This window comes from Sminthopsis crassicaudata, chromosome 4 (assembly GCF_048593235.1).
Source record: "Sminthopsis crassicaudata isolate SCR6 chromosome 4, ASM4859323v1, whole genome shotgun sequence".
In the NCBI taxonomy this organism is placed as follows: Eukaryota; Metazoa; Chordata; class Mammalia; order Dasyuromorphia; family Dasyuridae; genus Sminthopsis; species Sminthopsis crassicaudata.
Window position 1 is genome coordinate 12,195,046 of NC_133620.1, and position 21,640 is coordinate 12,216,685.

A 21,640-nucleotide genomic window follows, 5' to 3' on the forward strand; every position below is an offset into this window, starting at 1 on the left:
GGGATGCATTTGTTTTCTATGAGTTCAACTCATCAATTGAACAAGCTCGTATTGCCTCTGATAATATAATGTTATCTCATATTATACGATGAGGACACGTAAGTAACACTTAAATTTGCAGAGCAGATGGCTTCATTTGATTCTGACAATATCGGGAGAGAGGGATGATTAAAGGCATTATTATCCCCATCTGAGTTGGGGGAACTGAGGCACAGGAGCTTAAGGGACTTGCCCCTTGTTACTCAGGGAGCTGTGAGCGCTCCAGCGGGCCACAGAGAGCAGCACGGAGGGGAGCGGAGCGGCCCCCCGGAGGGAGCCCATTTCCCAGCTTCCACATCCGACTCCCCGGATGTGGGGAAACATCCTCCCTGAGCTCTTTCAGTCCCCGTGGAGAGCGTATGTTGGGCAGGCGTGCACGCTTATGTGTGGGTCCCTTCTTAGGCAGCGGATGGGTCCGTGGGGCCTGTGACCCCCCCGGGGGGCTCTGGAGGCGGCTGTTTACATTTCGGGGGCTCATTAAGCTTCTCCAGAATTCTTTGTGCCTCTTCCAGGAAAGGGACTCAGTAAGAACCAAAACAAACAAGAGAACAACTCCAAAGAGATCCGGGCCAAGGCTCTTAGGAGGGGAGAAAACAAAAGGAAATCAGAGAAGTTCATGCTCCGGTTTCCATCCCCTCCTCTTGCCAGCGAAACCCACCCCGGGGGAGCTTTTTCCCAGGCTGAGCCCAGGCTCCCCTTCCTCCCTAACCCAGCTGGGATGGGAGATTGTCAGGCTTTGAAGGGAGACCTGTGGAATACATTCATTCGTTCATTCATTCCACAAGCACTTATTAAGCGCTTACTATATACCAGGCATTCCGGGGGAACTGAATACTTGAATTCATTTTACAAGCACTCATTAAGCACCTACTTTGTACTAAACACTCCACTTTTAGTCATTCCACAAGCACTTATTCAGCACCTACTATGTATCAGGCACTCCACTTTCATTTATTCCACAAGCACTTATTAAACACCTATGATGTACCAGATAATCAACTAAGCACAGTGTTGGGGATACAGAGACAATAGAAAACATCCCTCACCTCCACAAACTTGAATTTCACAAGGGGAACAATCCATAGCCATATAAGCAAGTACAAAACAAGTACAAAATCCCAATTTTTAAACGGAAAGATCTAGGGGGAGAAATCAGGAAAGACTTCCAGCAGGAGGCAGAGCTCAACTCAGCCTCAAAGGCCTTCAAAGTGCAGTCAGGAAGACCTGGTTCATTTAGCCACTTATTAGTAGTGTGAAGTCACTAAACGTCTCCGCTCTCAGTTTCCCCATCTGTAAAATGGGGATGATGATAGCAATTACTTTATAGTTGTATAATAGCTGTGATAATAAAAATGAGATAATATTGTAAAGGGCTTTGCCATCCATAAAGTGTTAGCTATTACTGCCATCATCATCATCATCATCATCATCATCATCATCATCATCATCATCATCACTGAATGGTGACTAAGCTATAGGAGGAAGAGCCTTCCAGGTCTAGTAATGAGTGTGAGTAATTCTCCCCCTGTGGACCTGCCATCTTGACGGGTGAGGGGCTTCTGGGGCTCACTACTCCCAGGTGGGTTTCAGCCAAGCTTCCCTGTGTCCCCAAGCATCTTCCAAGCACACATTTGGCTGGTGGGACCAGAGACCAGCACCTGGAGCACGCAAGCCTTCCAACTCCAGAACTCTGGCCTCCGGTTCTATCGGTGAGCGCCTCCTCAGCCCCTACACCGAGATTTCATTGGCCAATTACCTCTCCAAAAAACAAGTGCCCCCTCCCTCCTTCCCTTCCTTCCTTTCTTTCTTTTTACCTCTTTCCCTTCCTTCTCTTCCCCTTCCTTTCTTCCTCATTCCCTCCTTCCCTTTCTCCTTCCCTCCAGTGCCCAAGGAGGAGATCTCAGGTGCATCCCAGGCCGGACACCGTCCAGGTGCATGTATCCCTCTCTCCCCACGTTACCTTAGGTTTGTAGGCAGACAGCATGGACATCTCCACGTTCTGCCCCCGGACGTGCTTCGGCTGCCTCTGGGCAGGGGGCGAGGAGGGCTTCTGGTTGTTGCGGCACACGCAGATGAAGAAAAACAGCAGGGCGATGGCCAGAGGGATGGCCACGCTGGGGACCAGGATGTACAGGATCTCCATCTTATTCTTCTCTTTGGAGTCCTTGGAATCTGAGGAGGACACAACAGAGAGTCCCCTGTGATGGGTCTGGCCAGTGCCGGGCAATGCTCAACATCAGGGCTGAAGGGCTTCCCCTTGGAACCCCCCTCATTCCTTTCAATATTCTTTTCCCCCAGGGTCCCCCATTTCTCCCCTCTCCAAAGGTTCCCCTCCCAGGTTCTCCCATTCCATTCTTCCCTCCTAATATTCTCCTCCTCAGGTTTCCCCTTCTGAAGTCCCCTATTCCTCTCTCCTAACATTCTTGTTTCCCAGAGTCCCCCACTTCTCCTCTCCCAGGTTCCCTCCATCCCTTCCCCTCCCAGATTCCCCTCTGAAGCCCCCCATTCCTCCCTAACATCCTCCTCCTCAGGGTCCCCCTGTATTTTCCCCCCTCTGAAGCCCCCCATTCCTCCCTAACATCCTCCTCCTCAGGGTCCCCCTGTATTTTCCCCCCTCTGAAGCCCCCCATTCCTCCCTAACATCCTCCTCCTCAGGGTCCCCCTGTATTTTCCCCCTTCTGAAGCCCCCCATTCCTCCCTAACATCCTCCTCCTCAGGGTCCCCCTGTATTTCCCCCCCTCTGAAGCCCCCCATTCCTCCCTAACATCCTCCTCCTCAGGGTCCCCCTGTATTTTCCCCCCTCTGAAGCCCCCCATTCCTCCCTAACATCCTCCTCCTCAGGGTCCCCCTGTATTTTCCCCCTTCTGAAGCCCCCCATTCCTCCCTAACATCCTCCTCCTCAGGGTCCCCCTGTATTTTCCCCCCTCTGAAGCCCCCCATTCCTCCCTCACATCCTCCTCCTCAGGGTCCCCCTGTATTTTCCCCCTTCTGAAGCCCCCCATTCCTCCCTAACATCCTCCTCCTCAGGGTCCCCCTGTATTTTCCCCCCTCTGAAGCCCCCCATTCCTCCCTAACATCCTCCTCCTCAGGGTCCCCCTGTATTTTCCCCCCTCTGAAGCCCCCCATTCCTCCCTAACATCCTCCTCCTCAGGGTCCCCCTGTATTTTCCCCCCTCTGAAGCCCCCCATTCCTCCCTAACATCCTCCTCCTCAGGGTCCCCCTGTATTTTCCCCCTTCTGAAGCCCCATAATGTTCTCCCCAGGATCCCCCTGCATTTTCCCCTAAGGTTCTCCTCCCCCAGGGTCCCCCCAGCCCTGCAGGGTCAGCAGGGCGGGGCAGACCAGAGAAGCGGGCTCTCATCACGGGCAGATCACAGATTGTTTCTATCAGCAGCAGCGCCTTCAGTCCCAAGAGTTGAAAAGGTAAAAGTTTAAAAGTTGAGAGATTCCACGGGGCTGAAAACGGTGTTTGTGTGTGTGAATGTGCCCCCCTCCTCCCCTTTCTCCCCAGCAATCGAGCCCCCCGGGGGGGGGGGGGAGGGGGCGCTTCCAGGGCCCTGATTGTTTTCATAATGACACTGTGTAAGACAATGAGGAGGAGAACAATCATAAGGGCTGTGAAAGCATTGGGAGGCTGTCTCGGTACTCGTAATGAGAACCCCTCCGAGGAAAGTGCTGAGGGTGGCCCCATTTCACAGACAAGAAAACCGAGGCTGGGAGTGATGACGTCACTTCCCCAGAGCTGGCACTGGCACGCCACCCACCGGGCTGCATCGTTTCCTATACGGGTAAACCTCTGAGTCTCTGGACTCCCGCATCAGTCCTCTCTTGGCAGCCAGTTTGGAATGGGGGGGGAGGCCGGGTCAGGGGCCTGGATTTGAAATCAGAGGATCTGGGTTTGAGCCTCAAATGACATCACTTTCTGGGGCTCAGTTTCCTTATCTGTAAAATGAGGGGGGTTGAATTGGAAGGTCATTAAAGGTCACCATCTTCCAATTCTAGATTTATGATCTGAGTTCAATTTGATTTAATGAGCATTTATTTAGTGCCTACTGTGTGCTGGAATCATGTCAGCTGCTAGAGACATTAAACTTAAAAGCAAAATAATCCCTGCTCTCCTTGAGCTTCTCTTGATGGTTAAATCACATGAACATAGAAAATGAAGAGGAAAAGAGAGAGTAATTTCCAGTCCATCCCTCAAGGGTTTCTGGAAATCATGGCCAGGTCAAAAAAAGATGCATATATTGAACACTTACTGTGTGCCAAGCTCATGTGTCCCATTCTCCACCTCCCCCGATCCACCCCTCCCCCCAAGAACCCTGTGTTCAGAGGTATTAGTAAGCAGAAGAAATACACTCCCCTTCCCTGGGAGCCAGAACATTCCAGCCCAAGCTGCACTCGCTGCTCGGTACTTTTGGACTGAGATCTGAACTCGGGCCCTTGGACGCCAACCGAAGCAGACCCGCTTTGCATTGTTCTGCTGTCCCTCTGGTTCTTCCATCCAAAGCAAAGGGGAAAAGAAATTCCCTCTCACCTTCAGGGGACCGTACATGTATACATTCACAAAGGAAAGCCCTGGCTCGCTACAGGTGGAGGGCTCTGGGTGTATTAACAACATTTTAACTTTTATTGATTACTCTCATTAAACATTGCTTATGCTCCCCCCCCCCCCCCCGAGATCCCTGCCTTCTGCAAAGCCAGCCCACAGAAGAAAGACTTTTTTTTTTAAGAGAGAAAAAAATATCATTATTGTTCATCAGCCTCTTGAAAAAAAATCTGCCATGATGGGCATGGACCCTGCCCTGTGCTGAGAGCAGGAGGAAGCTCAGGGCCGAGAGGGTCACTGGGACACTCCCAGGAGGACGGCCCGCCGTGGGGGACGTGACTCCCAGCCAAAGCCCGGGGCCCAGCCCTGGCGCTGAGCAGCGGCTCACTGGTGTCTCGGGGAACACTTTGGCTTCCCTTGATCTCGGGGTCTCCTACTCTGGCAAAAGGGATCGACGATCCAAACCCGGTGTCGGCAGTAACGGCTTGCGTCACATACTGCTCTGGGAAACTGAGGCGGGGTGGGGACTCACGCAGTTACGTAGCTTTGGAAGCCCGACCCGCTTTTCCATCCCCGGGACAGCAGTCGTCCTGAGCTCCGGGATCCGGCCGGCCGGGCCTCTCTGCACCCATGGGGCGCTCCACCTTACATCCTTCTCTCTGTGCAGGCGATGTCCGGGCCTGGCGCTCCCCACTCTCTTCCTCCACCTCAGAGTCCCTCCCTTCCCCTAAAGTGCAGACTAAGAAGCCTTTCCTGGCGCGGTCTGGGTCAAACAGAACCAGACGGAGCCAGATGAGGGGCAGAGAGCAAGCTCGGGCCTCCGGACCCGTCATCAGTCCCCAGCTGCCTGCGAAACTCCCGGAACCGGGCTTGGCTCAAGGCGTCCAGATGAAGTGACCGTCTTCCCTGCCCTCCCTTCCAAGCTTTTCTGTTACTGGCCAGAGTTCTGCGGTCATCCCAGTCTCCCAGGCTCGCGGCCCAAGGGTGTCCCCTGCACCTGCCTCCTCCCTTTCTCTCTGTGTCTGTCTCTCTATCTCTGTCCCTCTCTCCATCTCCCTCTCCTTCTCTCTGCTTCTGTCTGACTCTTTCTTCCTCTCTTTCTCCTTCCCTTTCTCTATCTCAGCCAGCCAATCATTTGTCAAGTTCTATGGCTTCTACTTTCCTCACATGTCCCACATTTGCCCCCTTCTCTCTGCCATCCCTGGCTCAGATCCTCATCTCCCCACACCCGGACTCCTAGTTCTGGTCTCCCCATCCCAGCCTCCATCCCTTGGCCTCCTGCTCCAGCCTCCATCCCTTGGCCTCCTGTTCCAGCCTCCATCCCTTGGCCTCCTGCTCCAGCCTCCATCCCTTGGCCTCCTGTTCCAGCCTCCATCCCTTGGCCTCCTGTTCCAGCCTCCATCCCTTGGCCTCCTGCTCCAGCCTCCATCCCTTGGCCTCCTGCTCCAGCCTCCATCCCTTGGCCTCCTGCTCCAGCCTCCTGGTCCCAGCCTCCTGGTTGGCCCCCCTGCCAGCTCTCTCCCTTCCAGCTCACCTTCGGTTCAAGCTGACAAGCGGACTTTCCTCAAGCCTGGCTCTGACTACATCACCCCACTAGTTCACAAACTTCCTGGGCTCGCTGTTACAAAGTCCTCACCATTCACAGCTCTCTAGCACCCAGCCCCTCCATAGTTCCCTGTCTCCTTACACATTGCCTCCCACCGTGCTTTTGCCCCTCCAGGGACGCCGACCGTGGCTGCTGCTGCAGCCCAACCTGTGCCCACGTCCAGTGGTCACTCTCTGGCTGCCTCCCTGCCTCTTGTCTCCACCTCCTGCATTCCTCCAAGCCCAGCTGAGTCCCATTTTCTGAAGGAAGCTATTCTTGGTCCTCCTCCATCTTAGCTCCTCCCCTCTGAGAAACCCCCAATTTATCCCATAAGGACCTTGTGCATTTATGGTTTATATGTTATCTCTCCTCTTAGACCTTTCTTTGGTTGTCTGGCGCACAGTAGGTGCCTAATGAATGCTCCTGACTTCTCACCATGCTTTGCAGTCTTCCTGTACCTTGCACTTTTTTGGCCATTTAGTCTGTTAGTCGTGTCTGATTCTCCCATTTGAGGTATTCTTGACAGAGATACTAGAGCAGGTGGCAGTTTCTTTGTCCAGCTCATTTTACAGATGAGGAAACTGAGGCAGACAGGGCGAGGGGACTTGCCCAGGGCCACACCTAGGAAGGGTCTGGACCCACATCTGAACTCAGGGCGATGAATCTTCCCAACTCCAGGTCCAGCTCTCTATGCACCACGGCCCCGTCTAACAGCCCCCTGCACACACTAGGTGCTTACAAATTGTCCAATTAGACTGGGCTGTGAAGGCAGAGCTAGTGAGTGGCAGTCCCAGTGACTTTGTGAGGATAGCAGTCGTCCCGAAGGGGAGTGGGCAGCTTGCAAGGTCATGAGCTCCCTCTCTCTTGAACCTCTAAAGAATACACAAGGTGGGCGAGTTCTGGACATCACAGTTGGGGGAGCTGATCCGGAAGGCGTTATTTTAATAAGATTCTAGGATTTTAGGGGCCCAGAACTTTCCTGGACCACAGACGTCTTGTCCGTGCTGTCCTGGCACACAGTAGGCATTTCATAGATGAGATTTAGCTCTCAGGGACATCCCGTCCCACTTCCTCTTGGACTGAGGCTCTGGGGAGAGCTATGACCTTCCCAAGGAGCTAAGATTTGAACCCTGCCCCAGCCCTGTGCTGTGCCTCACCACAGGGATGTCCCATGCTGAAGCCACGGCCATAGCTGCGCCCTCATTACTAAGTGGTTGGGGGAAGACTTTCCCAACCCTCCCCCCATAGAGAACATGACTTCCCGGGTGGCACCGCCTGGCGGGCACCGGGGGCAATAAGAAACGTTTTAGGGACAACCGCCTCATCCGTAAGAAGTGTCCCCCCCTTCCCTGCAGGTTGGGGGCTGGCTGAAAGCTCGGGCAGGCTGGCAGCTGAAGCCCGGCTTAGAAATCTCAGGAATAAAAATAACTCTCGGGGAAAGCTTCAAACATTACAAAGCAGCCCGTGTCCCCCCTCTCCCCCCAGTGCTTTCCCTTTTTAAAATTCTCTGTAACGTCCAATTTGGGTCTGAAGAAAAGAAAGACAAATTAGCTTGTCCCAGGTCTTCTCTGAAACACGGGGAGAAATTGCTGACAAAGGCAGTTACCGACTGCACCGCTCGCAATCTGGAAAACATCTGCCCTGGCCGGCCCGGCGGGGAAACCCCGGGGACACACGGAGCTGGGCCCGGGCCGGGAACAGCCTCCGGGAACACGCCACGCACACTGGCCGGGGGCTGATTATTAGCTCAAGGAAGGACCAAGAAGTATACGTGCAAACACACAGACATGCATATGCACACATGTATTTGTGGGTGCACAGCATGCTCCTGGAGGAGGGGACAGCCCAAAGGGAAAACAGATTGAAACAGAAAAGGAAAGGACAGCGAGAAGGGCGCATGACAGCAGGAAATCAAGCCTACTGTGCGCCCTGCGCGGTCGCCGGGTCGGTCTGCTCCGAGGAGGCTTTTTGACATGAGTGATTTGGGTCATGGAACGAGGCTGGAGACAATCTCATTTTACTGATGAGGAAACCGAGTCTCAGGGAGGAGACTCAATTTGTCCAAAGTCCTGTTCTAGTCAACAAAGCCAACAAATCTTGATTAAGTGGCAAGTACTACCCTAAGCCCCAAAACATGATGATCTAGTGCCTGCTGAGTGTCAGTACTATGCTGAGTCCCAAGGACATCAGCACAAAAGGAAGGCAGCTCCTGCCCTCAAGGAGCTTACAATCTAACTGGGCAAGACAACACCCACACACAGGCTGGAAAGGGGGAGGAAAGAGGGAGGAAAGAGGGTCCCTCCAGCTCCGGGCTGCACTCAGCCTACTCCCTTCAGGTGCTCTGCCTCTGAACTGGAGCTATTCTCAGCTAGATAAGGTCTATTTTTCATTTCTATTTTTTTAATCAAATGGGCATTTATTAAGTACCTACTGTGTGTCAGGAAATGAGTTGGGGGCTGGGGTTCCAAAGAATTTACAGTATAGAGGCGGGGAGAGATCTGCCTTCAATTTATGAGAAGACGGTGCTGGTCCTTGGCCTGTGAGTCCAGGAAGCCGTTTCTGGCCTTCTGTCTGTCCCCAGTGCCTGGTACAAGGTGGCGTCCAATAAATGCTTGTTCACTAACTGATGGTGGTCAGTCAGGAGACCTGGATTCTAGTTCTGCCTCAGCCATGAATTTTCAGTAATCCTAGGGAGGTTTTCCTTCTCTTTAAGCGAGGGGGTGAACTGGATGATCTGAGGGTCCCTCTGATGCTAGGGCTCTCTGTGAAGAAGTCTGTAGAATAATCTTTCCTTCCTCCCTCCTTCCCTTCTTCCCTCTCTCCTTCTTCCTTCTTTCCTTCTTTTCCCTCCTTTGTTCCTTCCTCTCTTTTTCTTTCCTCTTTTCTTTCCTTTTTTTCTCTCTTAATTTCTTTCCTTTCTTCTTTCTTTTATCCTTTTCTTCTTTCTCTTCCTTTCCTTTCTCATTTCTTTCTTTTGTTTCCATTTTATTTCATTTTCTGTTCCAAATTCTTTCTCTTCCCTCACATTGAGAAAACAAGAAATATATACGTATACCCGTATAATCTTGCCAAACCAATTTCTGCGTTAGCCATGTTTAAAAAAGAAAAAGGCAAGAAATAAGAGAAAAATAAGCTTCCGGCCTGTTGTGAGTCCCTCTACTCTCTGGGTGGAGCCTGCTTTTGGTGGGCGCACATTTCATCACAGAATGGCGGGGGGCCCTCCAGCGGGTCAGAACTCCGGGGCGCTCATCCCACCCTTGCTCTCACCCTATTGTCCAGCTCTGCCTTCTTCCTGGTACGTCAGCTCATCTGTGACAAGTTCCTTTCCAGGAACAAGCAGGATCCCGGGGCTCGCTTGCATTTGCACGGCACTAATCCACGGAGCACCCTTGATGGAATTCTCAGCCCCACGAGCCTGAAATCTCTCGTGAAGGCAGAGAGCTGGACACAATGACCTCTTGGGGTCCCCTCTCAGCCCTCCGACTCCAGGGATCGGTGCAAAGGCTTTACAAGGCCATTTAAGTGAAAGTCAATACTCTTTAAGTTTAATTTATAGGCCCCACTAAAAAGCAATTGCCATTGAAAGCCTGAGAGCCCAGCAGCAGCAGCGGGGCAGCCCCCCAGGCACAGGGAGCCTGCTACTCCTCAGTGGCACTAAAAAGGAATTAAGACCCAACCTGTCCCCTCATCACTTTGTTAGAGCACGCTGGGGACGGGCAGAGGAGGCTTTTGGTTCCTTAGAGTATTTCCTTTTATCTTGACTTTGGGATTGTCGGCTGACTGCTTCCTCTGTCTCTGATCTTGTCTTGCATTCACACTCTCCATCTGGGTGAGCCTAATTAAAACAATTTATCTCTAAGTTTCAATTTCCTCATCTGCAAAATGGGGATATTCTACCCCAAAGGGTTCTTATGAGAAAGGGAGTCTATCAAGAGAGTCAGAGAGGGAATAAATGCTACATTTGACACCAGAGGGCCCGAGCTCAGATCCTCAACCTTGCCACTAGTCAGTGTGGGTCCTTGAGGGAGCCACAGAAGCTGAAATTTCCAGTTTTCCATCTGTAAAGTGAAGACGCTGGACCGGCTGAGCTCTAAGGCGTTGTGGAATGAGACTCGAGTCGGGAGTCCCAGGATTGGGAATTTTCTTCTCGGCTATGACTGGCCAGCTTGACGCCGGACCTGTGCGGGGCTCCCCTTGCTCCTGTCTTCAAAGAAGACCAGAGACCAGAAAATCCCCAAAGTGAGGTGGCTTTCAGCTCGATCTCGGGCTCCCCTACGGCGCTGAACGTGCCGTTCCACAGCTAAGCACATTTTCCCATCGTCTTCCCCAAGCCGCGTCACACATGAATTAGTTGGTATTTACTAAAAGCGCCAATTTATGCACATCCATCTTTGGATGTTTCCATTTGGGGAGCAGGCCGCAGGGGACACGAGTGCCCGATGGCACATCTGTATTTTATTCTTCCCCCAGCCCAGCATTAAGTGTGAATGCATGTTAAGTAATATGTAAATCTTTGAGTTGGGGAGAGGGGAGAACCTGTATCTGCACATGTTCACTTTCCAGCACGGCAGAGGAGGGGGAGAGCTGGGCCTTTGGAGGAACAGAGACCAACACGTTCAGGAAAAGAACCTGTATTCCGGCCTCCCCGGAGGGTGGGCATCCGTCCCCAGCCAGAGGAACAGCCTGTTCTGAGCTGGCCAGCTCCCACCGTTAGGGAAGATGTCCTGACCTTGAGCTTCTCGCAGCTTTGGTTCTGTCCCTGGGGCCCAACAGAATCAGAAGATCCATCTTCCCCTTGACAGTCGTTCAGTACTTGAAGCCAGATGTCACATCGCTCCCGGATCTGCTCTTCGGCAGTCGTCACTCGGAATTCCTTCCATGGATTCTCTGGGGACCCTTCCCTGCTCTGATTGTGCTGTTCTGTCCCGAGTAAGCTGCGGCCCCCAGAATGGACACCCCACCTCGGTGGCCTGAGCAGGAGGGACAGCAGCCAGACTGGGGAGGAGGCGAATCTCAGGGAAGTCCCTGTGCTTCCATGGCTGGAGGGCTCCATCATTTCTTTTCAAACTGGCATTTTCATAGCTGGTTCCAAGCTGGCCAGTGTGACATCCCTGTGCCTCAGCTGGACAACCCTCAGCATCCGGCACCCTCTCCCCCTCCCTTGTCTCTCAGAACCCCTAAACCTATCACCTCCTACAGGAAGCCTCTCCTGATCCCTGAGGTCGTGAGCGCCCCTAAGCCATTTTCTACCGAGTTTTCCATTTCTTCCTCACCCACCCCCTCTGCCTGCTGGAGAACGGAACCTCCTCAAGAACAGGGTTGAGTTTTGGTTGGAGTTTTACCTTTGGAGGGCAGGGACTGATTCACTTTTGTCTTTGAAACCCCAGGCACTTGGTGTGTGCCAGTCACTCACTAGATGGCCGCCGGGGCCCTTTCCAATTCCAGACCTAGCATCCTCTGGTTTTAGAAGTGAAGGTGTATTATGCCCCCTGTTCCTGGCAGGGCTTTCCTATGTCTGTCCCAGACCCCCTTGGGCAGCAGTTTGGTCAAGGTGATGGACACACCCCCTTCTCAGAATCCTATTTTCAAATGCATCAAAGGAAAATACTTTAGATCGCAACAGACACCAACTGTGGAGAAAGTCATCAAAATGTGGCAAACAAGAGTGCACAGTCAGAGCCAGGCTTCGAAGGCCCTGGGGTCCCTGCCAGGTTCACAGCTAGGATCTTTGGGGCCATCAGGTCCCTGTTGCTCCGGCCTCTGGAGAACACAAAGCCTTTGGGAGAAGTTTCTGGTTTGAAAACACACTTTTCCCAAGGGGTGAGAGAGCAGAGGGAGGTGACGCTGTCTACTCACCACAGGCTGGGATGTCACACAGGTCCGCCTTGAAGTTTTCGTCCAAGGTGAAGCACCACGGGGCCTCCTTCTGGTTCCCGGGATTGCGGCAGTACGAGTGTCCCCCGTTCAGCTCGGGGTATCTGACCGCCGTGAACGTGTGCGTGTGGGGATACTGGGAGTTCCACGGCTGACACTGTCGGCCGGATTTCGTCACGCTGACCGTGCCTCGGTAATCTGCTCCCGTGCTGTTGTAACACTTGTGATCTAGAAGGGAGAAAGGAGCAAAAAACAATAAACAAAAGAACTTGGGACAGCAGGGTGGTGCAGTGGATAGAGCATTAGACTCAAGAGAACCTGAGTTCAAATCCAGCCCCCCAAATTACTAGCTATGTGTCATTGGGCAAGTCACTTAAATCCAATCGCCTCACCAGAAACAAAACAAAACAAAAAAGAGCCTGTCCTTAATATATAAAAAGGCAAAGAGTTCATATGGGGGGGTGTGTGAAAAAAACAGCTGAGAGACCCAACTGAAAGAGAAACCAGCGGAAAGACCCAGAGATTTCGGGCTGGGAGGGACTGTGAGCCATTTAAGTCAATCCTCTGACTTTTCATATGGGGAAACTGAGGCACAGACTTGCCCTGGTCATGGCTGGTGGCTGACTAATCTCCTGACTCCATAGCACTTGGACTCCACTTCCCTTATTTGTCTTAGATAGCAATATTTATTAGACATGCCCTTTCTTTTTTCTTTTTTATTCCTTTTTTGGTGGAGTGGGTCTCCTCTAGGCTGGAAGTGTAGTGACCCTTCACAGGCCTGACTTTGCTGCTGATTGACCCACTTTATCTCAATCTGGGTCTAAAGCTTTGGCAGTTGGGGGCCCTAAGGCTTGCCATAAGGGTGCCAGGCTTAGAATGGACTCCCCATGGACTGTAGGCTCACCGTGGCTCAGAACTCCTGAACTCAAGCGCTCCACCAAGCCTCGGCTTTCCCTAGTAGCAGGGAGGTACAGGGGTGTATCACCACGTTCACTTACTTTTATTGATGGGGTCAGCCATGGGGATCCCAATCCGGATACAGTTGGCAGCTTCCGGGCTCTCCGGCTGGGGAAGGTCTTCGCAGTTGGGCAACTTGAGCCGCATGAGGATCATGGGATTCGATCTGGCGAAAATGTACTCGGTCTGACAGAGGACGTTCTCCAAGATTTCACATTCGTCCCGACACAGATCCCGCGGCTTGGGGACCGAGGAGGTCTCATCACAGTAGGGGAAAGCGTAGTGACAAAGGGAAGGGATGGCGAACTGGGAGCACTTGTCAGATAGGTGACTCGACGTGCCAATCATAGTGAAGGCGGCTGAAAAGCAAGCAAGGAAGCCGTCAGCAAACACGAAGGAAGTCCCTACCGTGCTGCGGGCACTGTGTGCGCTGAGAGACACTACAAAGAACTCCCTGCCTACAAGGGATGGGTAAGATTGTACAGCTTTTATTGGGCCTGCAAATAATAATAATGAGCATTTATATGGTACCTCCCATGTGCCGGGTACTGTGCTAAGCACTTTAAAATAGTATCTCATTGGATCCTTGCAGCAAGGCAGCCATATAGTTACCAAAGGCTTAACTTGAACCTGGACCTTCTGACTCCAATCCAGTGGGGAGTTTCCCCCCATTGTTCCATGTTGCCTCTTTAACGAAGTTGTGTCTAAACATTAATCAGGAGGGACCACACGCATTAGGGGAAAAAAATAGACAATGCAAAGAACAAAAGATGTCTAAGCACTTGGGGGCTGTGAGCTCCAGTGAAAATTGAGCTGAATTTGCAGTGGGAGGATCTGAGTTTGAATTCCAGCTTTACTTCTGTCACCGCAGGTACTTCCCTTCCTTGGCCTCAGTTTCCCCATTTGTAAAATGGAAAGTGAGGACTAGATGAAGTCTAAAGTCCCTTTTGGTCCTAAGTCTGTGATCCAAGATCTCACACATCTTTATGTCGAGTCTTAAAAACATGACTTGGGGCAGATTGAGGAAAAAACAGCATGAGATCTATAGATTCCATTTCAGAATCAACAAATGTGATGAAGATCATATCCTGAGGACAGGAAGAGAGGCCAGAGGTCACCTAGCCCAAAGCTTATAACTTTACTAAGGGGAAATGGGAGTCCTCCAGAGGGCCCAAGGTCATCCCAACAGGAGTTAAGTGTTCGAGACTTCAGTCCAGCCCGGGGCTCTCTGCCTTGCTGCTCAAGGAGGCTCACTTCAGAGCATTCTCCCGCTTCCTTTCCCCTCCAAACGAGCTGCTGCAATCTCCCCTCAGGACACCCACCATGCGATGGTCTTTGTCCTCCCCTCAGAGCCCACCATTGCACTTTGTCCACAGCAAATGTCTGGTGGCTGAGGAAGGACCTACCTGTAATCTGATTTTCTATTTCCCCTTGCATGTGCAAAGACTCCATGTAGACGGTGCGGTTGCCGATGAATCTGGCGCAGGCGATCCCTCGGTACGGCTGGCAGAACCCATCTTCTTCATATTCATCCCTGAAACCAAATCATAGTCATCAGAGGGACCCTCCGCAGGGAGAGATTTCCATCCCCACTGTGTCCTGAGCAGTCACCAGGGGGCACCATAATGTATTTTTTGTCTCACAATCTGAACAACCCCAAGGTCCCCCAAAGCACTTATTAGTTGCAGAATTGCAGAATCTCAGTGTCTAGAAGAAATGCAGAAGTCTCAGGCAACCTGGACTGAGCAACAATACACAGGATAATAGGGTCCGTGGGGGCCGACCATCAATTGGGACGAGCCCACCATTTCTCTCCTTTGGACTGTACTAATTATTATTAGTTATAGCTAATCTAACCATTAGAACTCTGCAACTAATACAGTCCTATGGCTTAGTCCTCATGTCCAGACTAAATGTGCCCTTTGACCTCTGGGTTCAAACAGATTAAGTCTAATACTTGTTCTGAGTGAAGGCTTTTCCAACACTGGAAGACAATTATGGCACAGTCCCTAACGCTAGACTTGGAGTCGAGAAGAAATTTGGCCTCCAACACTTACTAGATACATGACTCTGGCCAAGTCACTCAACTTCTGTCTGTCTTAGTTTCCCCAACTGTTAAATGTTAATAAAAGCTCCTACTTCTCAGGATGTTTGTAAAGATCAGGTGAGATATAGTGGTGAAGGACTTAGTTCAGTGTTTTGCACATTGCCCCCCTCCTTCCAGTTTTCTCCAAATTAAGCATTAGCAGTTCATTCTACCAATCCTTACATGACATAGATTCCAGATCCTAAACCATGCTGGGTTGCCCTCCTCTGAACACTTTCTAGCTCATCGCTATCTTTCTGCAGGTCTGGCATTCAATTCTGAACACCATCCTTCTGACAAGATCTGACAATAGTAGAAATAATGCATCCTCTCTCTGTTCCTGTAATAGAACCCTGCCTCTGTAGCCCAAGATGCCACTAGCATCTTGGCTCCATTTTACTATTGACTCATATTGAGCTTGCATCCACAAAAGCCCCCTTTTCAGAAGAGCTGTTGACTATCCATACCTCCTCCAATTTTCTTTGCGGAGTTGACTATTTGGACCCAAGTATAAGCCTTTACATTTATCTCTACAGAATTTCATCTTATTAGATAGAGACCAATTTCATCTCTACCTTCCTGAGTCCTGATTCAGCCATTCAGTGCAGTGTCTATCATTTCATCATCTGCACAGTTGATCAGCATCCCATCTATACCTTTACCCAAACTAATGATGCAAATGTGAAACAGAACTGAGCCAAGTACCCATAAGTCCCTGAAGTGCTCTACTGAAGATCTCCTGACCTGTGTATGTTGAACCAATAACAACTATTCTTGCGATCTGGCTATCTAACCAATACTGAATCAATCTCATTGTTTTATCTACTGCTCTTAACTCCATCTTCTCCACAAGAATAGTATGAATTTTTCACTGCAAACGTTGGTAAAAACCAAAGTACACTCTGTCCCCAGCACCTCCTCCCTACTACTCAGTTCTGTCCTATGATGCTCAATTCAAACACCATTTTCCTTTGCAGCAATATGGTAAGGATCTGTCTTCTTTCCATTGTCAGTTATCATCATGCCATCCACCCAAGCAGATCCCTGTTTCTCCTTTGATCCTGTATTTCTCTCCCTGGCACTCGTAGAAATCCTTTTTTATAGGGAAACATGCTTTCCTGTTTTTTATGTGATGGGTCAACAGCCTGCACCCCCTAAAAGACCTCCCAGAGAACAAAGCTGAGCAGATCGTAGGAGAAAACTGTCAGTTCTACAGCTGCTGGGGGCAGGCAGATAATGTGAGGGGGGAGAGAAAATGAGCTGAGTTCAGAATCATGTTATCCATTACAGTTTTTTTTTAATTTGGCAAAGACTGTTTTATTAATAGCAAATATATTGAAATCAGGATACACAAATGTGCACCACCAGCAGCACCCCTTAACATGGCCCCATGGGTATCGAAAGTGGCTCGGGTTAGGAGGCACACACAGACCAGGTGGTCTGGCCTTCAGTGCTTTGGACCATGATCACTAAACTGCTGGTAATATTTTTTTCAAGTCCTGAAGATTGAAATGTGCAACTAAAGCCAAGCATGTGATACGGGAACAGAAATGTAATCCAAAAATAAAGTGTATCATTCATCCACCCATCCATCCATCCATCCATCCATCCATCCATCCATTCATTCATCCCATCGAGGACTGTGGCTTCTGCAGCACTTCTGCCCTGTACCACCATCCTCAATCTCTCATTAAGGGAACAATAATCAAACCAATATTGCCGTCATCGATGAAAAATGCAGGACAACCTGCAGCTCCATAGCTTCACTGAGAGCTTCCTTCCTTCTCCCCCAAATGAGATGCCCGTTTTGTGTGGGGAGGAGCCTTCTAACTTTGAGGTCGTCTGAACGACTTTCAATATTCAATCAACAAATATTTACGTAGCAGCCACCAGTGGGCAATAGATATTTCTGGATAGACTTACAAAGATTTTTCCCAATAGAATATAAACCCTTTGAGGACAGGGACTCTAATTTCTGTCCTTGTATGTCCAGAGACACAGCAGCTAAAAGATGAATGAAGTGTTGTTAAATTGGATTGAGAGAAAAATAAATCCCAGGCCCTGACCTCAAGGAATTATGATTTAGTAATACCATTCATCACACTCACATATTTCTATAATGTTTTCAGAGCATTTTTCATGATCTCACTGGAGCTTCAAAGCAACCCTGCGACATGGGAAACCCAGACTTTATTATCTCCATTTTCAAATATGGAAACAGATTTCAAGAAAATCAGTGACTTCCCAAGATGGTCAATCACTCTTCTAGTAAGAGGAGAGGATGGATTTGAACTCAGGTCTTTGTGATTCCACATCTAGTCCTCTATCTAGTAGGGGACATAATTCAATTCCACAAACATTTGTTCACTGTCTACTATACACAAGGCACTATGGTCATAAGAGTAAAGACAGGGAACAGTCTTTATCCCAAAGAACTAAGTATAGATTGATGGGTGGGGAGGAACCAGGGGAGGAGACTTGTTCAGAGATAATTGTCAAATGAAGGAAAGTAAAGTCAATGAAAAGGGAAGAATAAGTCACAGGGCTAAACTGGAACAGGATCACTTTTATCTGGGTGGGAGGAAGAGAGGGCATTCAGGTAATTAACATTAGATATTAGATAAATCTAATTGCCATCACTTTATTCTCCTTGATGAAAATGAAAATTTAGTGGCCCCCTATTTCTTATTTATATGAGTCACGTGGTACCAGGAGAAACTTGGGAAGAGAGTTTGAGCCCTTGAAAGAAATGGGAGACAGCCATGTTTCAGGAAGAGGGCAGGTGTGGACGATGGTGCCAGAAGAAGGACACATGGGACTTTCATCTCCCTGAAGCAAGTTCTCTTAACTTCTCTTTTGTGTTGTAGACCCCAGCAGCTGTCTGGGTGAGCTTCTTGACAGGGGACTGTGATAAAATGCCCCACACTCAGAATTACAAAGGAAACCCATTGTACAGAAGTATAATGACCAAGATTCATGGCCCCAATGTTCCCGATCCCAAGCCAAGGAACCCTGAGCTAAAATGGCACTTGTTCGGAAGGCATTGGCTCTCCTCACTGCTACTCTCTGTCAATGATGAAGAAATGATACGTTGTGGAGTTGTGGAGAACGTGCTGGGCTGGAGACAGGAGACAGGTTCAAATCCCCCCCCCCCCCCCATGACACTTCTTGACTGTGGAACAAATGGCAGAGGATGGAAGTTCTCAAGCTCACCTGGGAAATGGGCTAATGGTAGTTGTAACTTTCTGATAAATACCAAACACAGAAGTTATAAGAAGGGCAGTGCAAGCCTCAGGGAGTTATTGTCACAATAACATATCTCTATTATCTCTCTTTTATTTATTGGAGCTAAAACTCTTGGGCCTAATTTCTTGGCTTGGGTCAACATATTTGAACTCCAGCAAATCATTTCATCTTTCTGAGTTCAGTAAGTCGAAGCCCTTCCTTTTTCAGATGAGGAAATAGAAGCCCAAATTAGATTATTTTCTTTTCTTTATTTTATTATTTTTTTATTTTATCCTATTATTCTTTATTTTGTTTCTTTTTAAATTCAGTTTAATTTTCTTTGTTCATGATTTCATTGTTGAAAGATCTCCCTCCACAGATTTACATCCAATCTATTTACAACTTGTAAGTAGTAGAGAGTTGCCTGGGCCATTGGGAGGTTACGAGCTTCCAGGGTCACACAACCAGTAGGTACCAGAGACAGGCCGTGAATCCTGGACTTGTTGACTTCAGGGCCACTTCTCTACCCATTATGGCACACTGCCTCTCCATTCCGTTATTTTCACAGATTGGACTGTCTATTAATTTCTTCCCACCTCTTTCAAGGACTCCTGCAATCATGTCCTACTGGAATGGGTTTCCCTGCCCCCAGCCTCACCCTTCTCTAATTTACTCTTGATGAAGATGCCAAATTGATCTTTCTAAAATGCAGATCGGATCATGTCACTTCACTGCTCAAGAAGCTTCAATAGCTCCCATTGCATCTGGGAAAAACTACAAACTTCCCTTTCTGACACCTGAAGCCTTTCATGGTCTGACTCTCATTCATCTTTCTAGGTGTGATAAACCTTCATGGCCTTTACATTTCAGTCCAAATAGCCTGCTGGTGATTTCCTGTAGGAGACGTTATATCTCTTGCTTCCGCACCTTTTCACAAGCTGTCTCTCCTATCTAGAAATCTCCCCTCCTCACCTCCAGCTCCTAGAATCCCTTAGTTTCCTTTGATCACAAATCAATACTACCTCCCATTCCAGATCTTTCTTAGTCCCTCAGCCCTCTTCCCCCATGTATGTATTTTCTTTATTTTTAAAAATTTTATTCTATTATTGTTTTGTTTCTTTTTAAATTCAATTAAATTTTCTATGTATTGATCTATATACCGTGATGATTCCCGATAGTAGAATATAAATTTTTTTTGATGTAAATTTCTTGAAAGCAATGACAATTCATAAGATAACAGATCCAGAGCTGGAACAGAAACTGCAGGGCCCAAGTCTCCCTTTTACAAAGAAATTGAAGGGAGTTTCAGTGATGGGTCTGAGGTCTCACAGGGAGTCAACATCAGAAGTATATTCTGAGCCCAGGCCCTCCGAATTCCTCCCTCTGACACATATTGTCTGTGGGATCTTGAATAAGTCACCTGACTTCTAAGTGTGCTGGGTAGTACTCCCCTCTCCTCCTTCCTTCCCTCCCTCTCTCTCTGTCTCCCTCTCCCTTTCTCCCTTCCCCTCTTGCTCCTTCCCTCTCTGTCTGCCACTTCCCCTTCCCTTCTCCTCTCCCTCTCCATCTCTTCCCCCCCCCCCCCCGTCCCCTCTCTACATCCATATTGCATAGAAAACATTGATCTGCGTTGGTAAAAAGGACTTTCCCCTTTGAGGAGTTCTTTAGGCCCTGGATCAGGCCCTGGAGGTTCCACGTGGGAAATCAAAGGGCCAGTCAAGGCAAAGCCACAAGGCCCAGATAGTAAAAAAAAAAAAGCGAGTTTTCAGTTGGCTCCAAGCTCCTGTTCAATAAACTAGACACAGTGAAAGGAAGGGGGTGGGGAGGCCTGTGGGGCTTAGTCCTGAAAACACTTTGTACCCACAAAGCTCTTAAAAACTTAACCTTTGAGTACACACACATATCCATAGATCATGTGCCCTGACATAAAGACACTGAGATCTTAATGTCCCCCAAATCCGGCAAGCACTCCCTGTGTTTACTTTCATAAATCCTACTGTTAATGCTGAAGTCTTCTTGGCTTTCCTTCTTCTTGGACTATAAAATTAACCCAACTTTTATAGGGTAACTAATACCCACACTCTACGGGGACGACTCAGGCTCTCACATGCCCTCTGTTCCATAACCTGAAACACAAACATGGCCGGCCACCAGGGGAAGCTGACACCCGAGGGTGGCCAACGGTGCCCCTGATCCCAGAACATCGGGCTCCCCTTCAGTTTGACAGCATCAGCGGCACTGAAAAATCCCTTTTTTGCTCTATTTAAACTCTAGAGACCTCAGTTTATGCTCTTTCAGGAAGCAGACCCAAAATGGTTCAATCTTGGCCTTCCAGAGAGGCTTGTGGTTCTAAGCACAGGCTTAAGCCAATCTGCTAAGGGCCTTTCCAGTTACAAGGTCCCAAAGAAGTCTCTGTCCCGACAAAGAGCTGATCCTAATGCCCCAGCCATCCTGTATTCCTTTTCTGTACGTAGAAAACATATTAATGACGTGAATGGTATATAGATTATGTTTTATATACACAAACACACATAGAGAGATACACCTATGTGTTTATATATGTATATATAAATACACAAAGACATATATGAGCAAATCATACATATATTTTGACCTAGTTGTACAACCTCTAGGCCGGTACCTCAAAGAATCAGAGAAACAGAAAAGAAAAAAGGTGTCTAAGTACAAGAATAATGATAGCGGCTCTTTCCTGGCCAGCCTGAACATTGGAAGTAAAAGGGCTGTCCTGTTGAGGAATGGCCAAAGCATATGAAGTATGGATATAATGGAGTTTTCTTCTAACACGAGGAAAGGAAGAAATGGACAACTTCAGATAAAACTGGGAAAAGCTTGGTGAAATGCAGAACAAAGGGAGCAGAACGAGAAAACAATGTATACAGTGATAATAACGATGTTGCAGAGGGAAACAATTTGAAACACTAGAACTCTGCTGAACACCAAGATAAAGCCTAAGTCTGAAAGCTGAAGAGGAAACCTAACAATTATCACCTGACTAAGAGGTGATGGACTTAAATACAGAACGAGACCTACTATTTGGATACAGCCACATGGGGGATTCATTTTATTGGACAACGCAATTACATATTGGGGGATTTCTTGTTTGAATTTGCTCAGTGAGGGGAGAAGCTTGAGTGGGAGAATCAGAATAACTTTTTAAAACTAGTTAAGAAAAAAAACAACAACAACAAAAAAAAAAAAAACTGCTATTGTCCCAAATCCCAAAGTCTCCTGTCCAGCTAATATTTCTTCCTCTTCCTCTCTGCCCTTGGTCTTGTCCAGAGCAGACGCACCTTCTTCCACTATGAATC

At 48.9% G+C, this 21,640-nt stretch overlaps 1 protein-coding gene across 2 annotated transcripts in view; it reads right to left on the bottom strand.

The window, feature by feature from the left end:
* Positions 1-21,640, bottom strand: part of ROR1 (receptor tyrosine kinase like orphan receptor 1) — a 337,647-nt gene that overhangs the window by 12,507 nt on the left and 303,500 nt on the right. For both annotated transcript variants that reach the window (XM_074265748.1, XM_074265747.1), the window contains exons 5-8: positions 14,407-14,534; positions 13,042-13,359; positions 12,026-12,271; positions 2,000-2,211 (exon numbers count right to left, since the gene is read on the bottom strand). In XM_074265748.1, the coding sequence (XP_074121849.1) occupies positions 2,000-2,211; positions 12,026-12,271; positions 13,042-13,359; positions 14,407-14,534 (904 nt within the window). The remainder of the gene's footprint in view (positions 1-1,999; positions 2,212-12,025; positions 12,272-13,041; positions 13,360-14,406; positions 14,535-21,640) is intronic.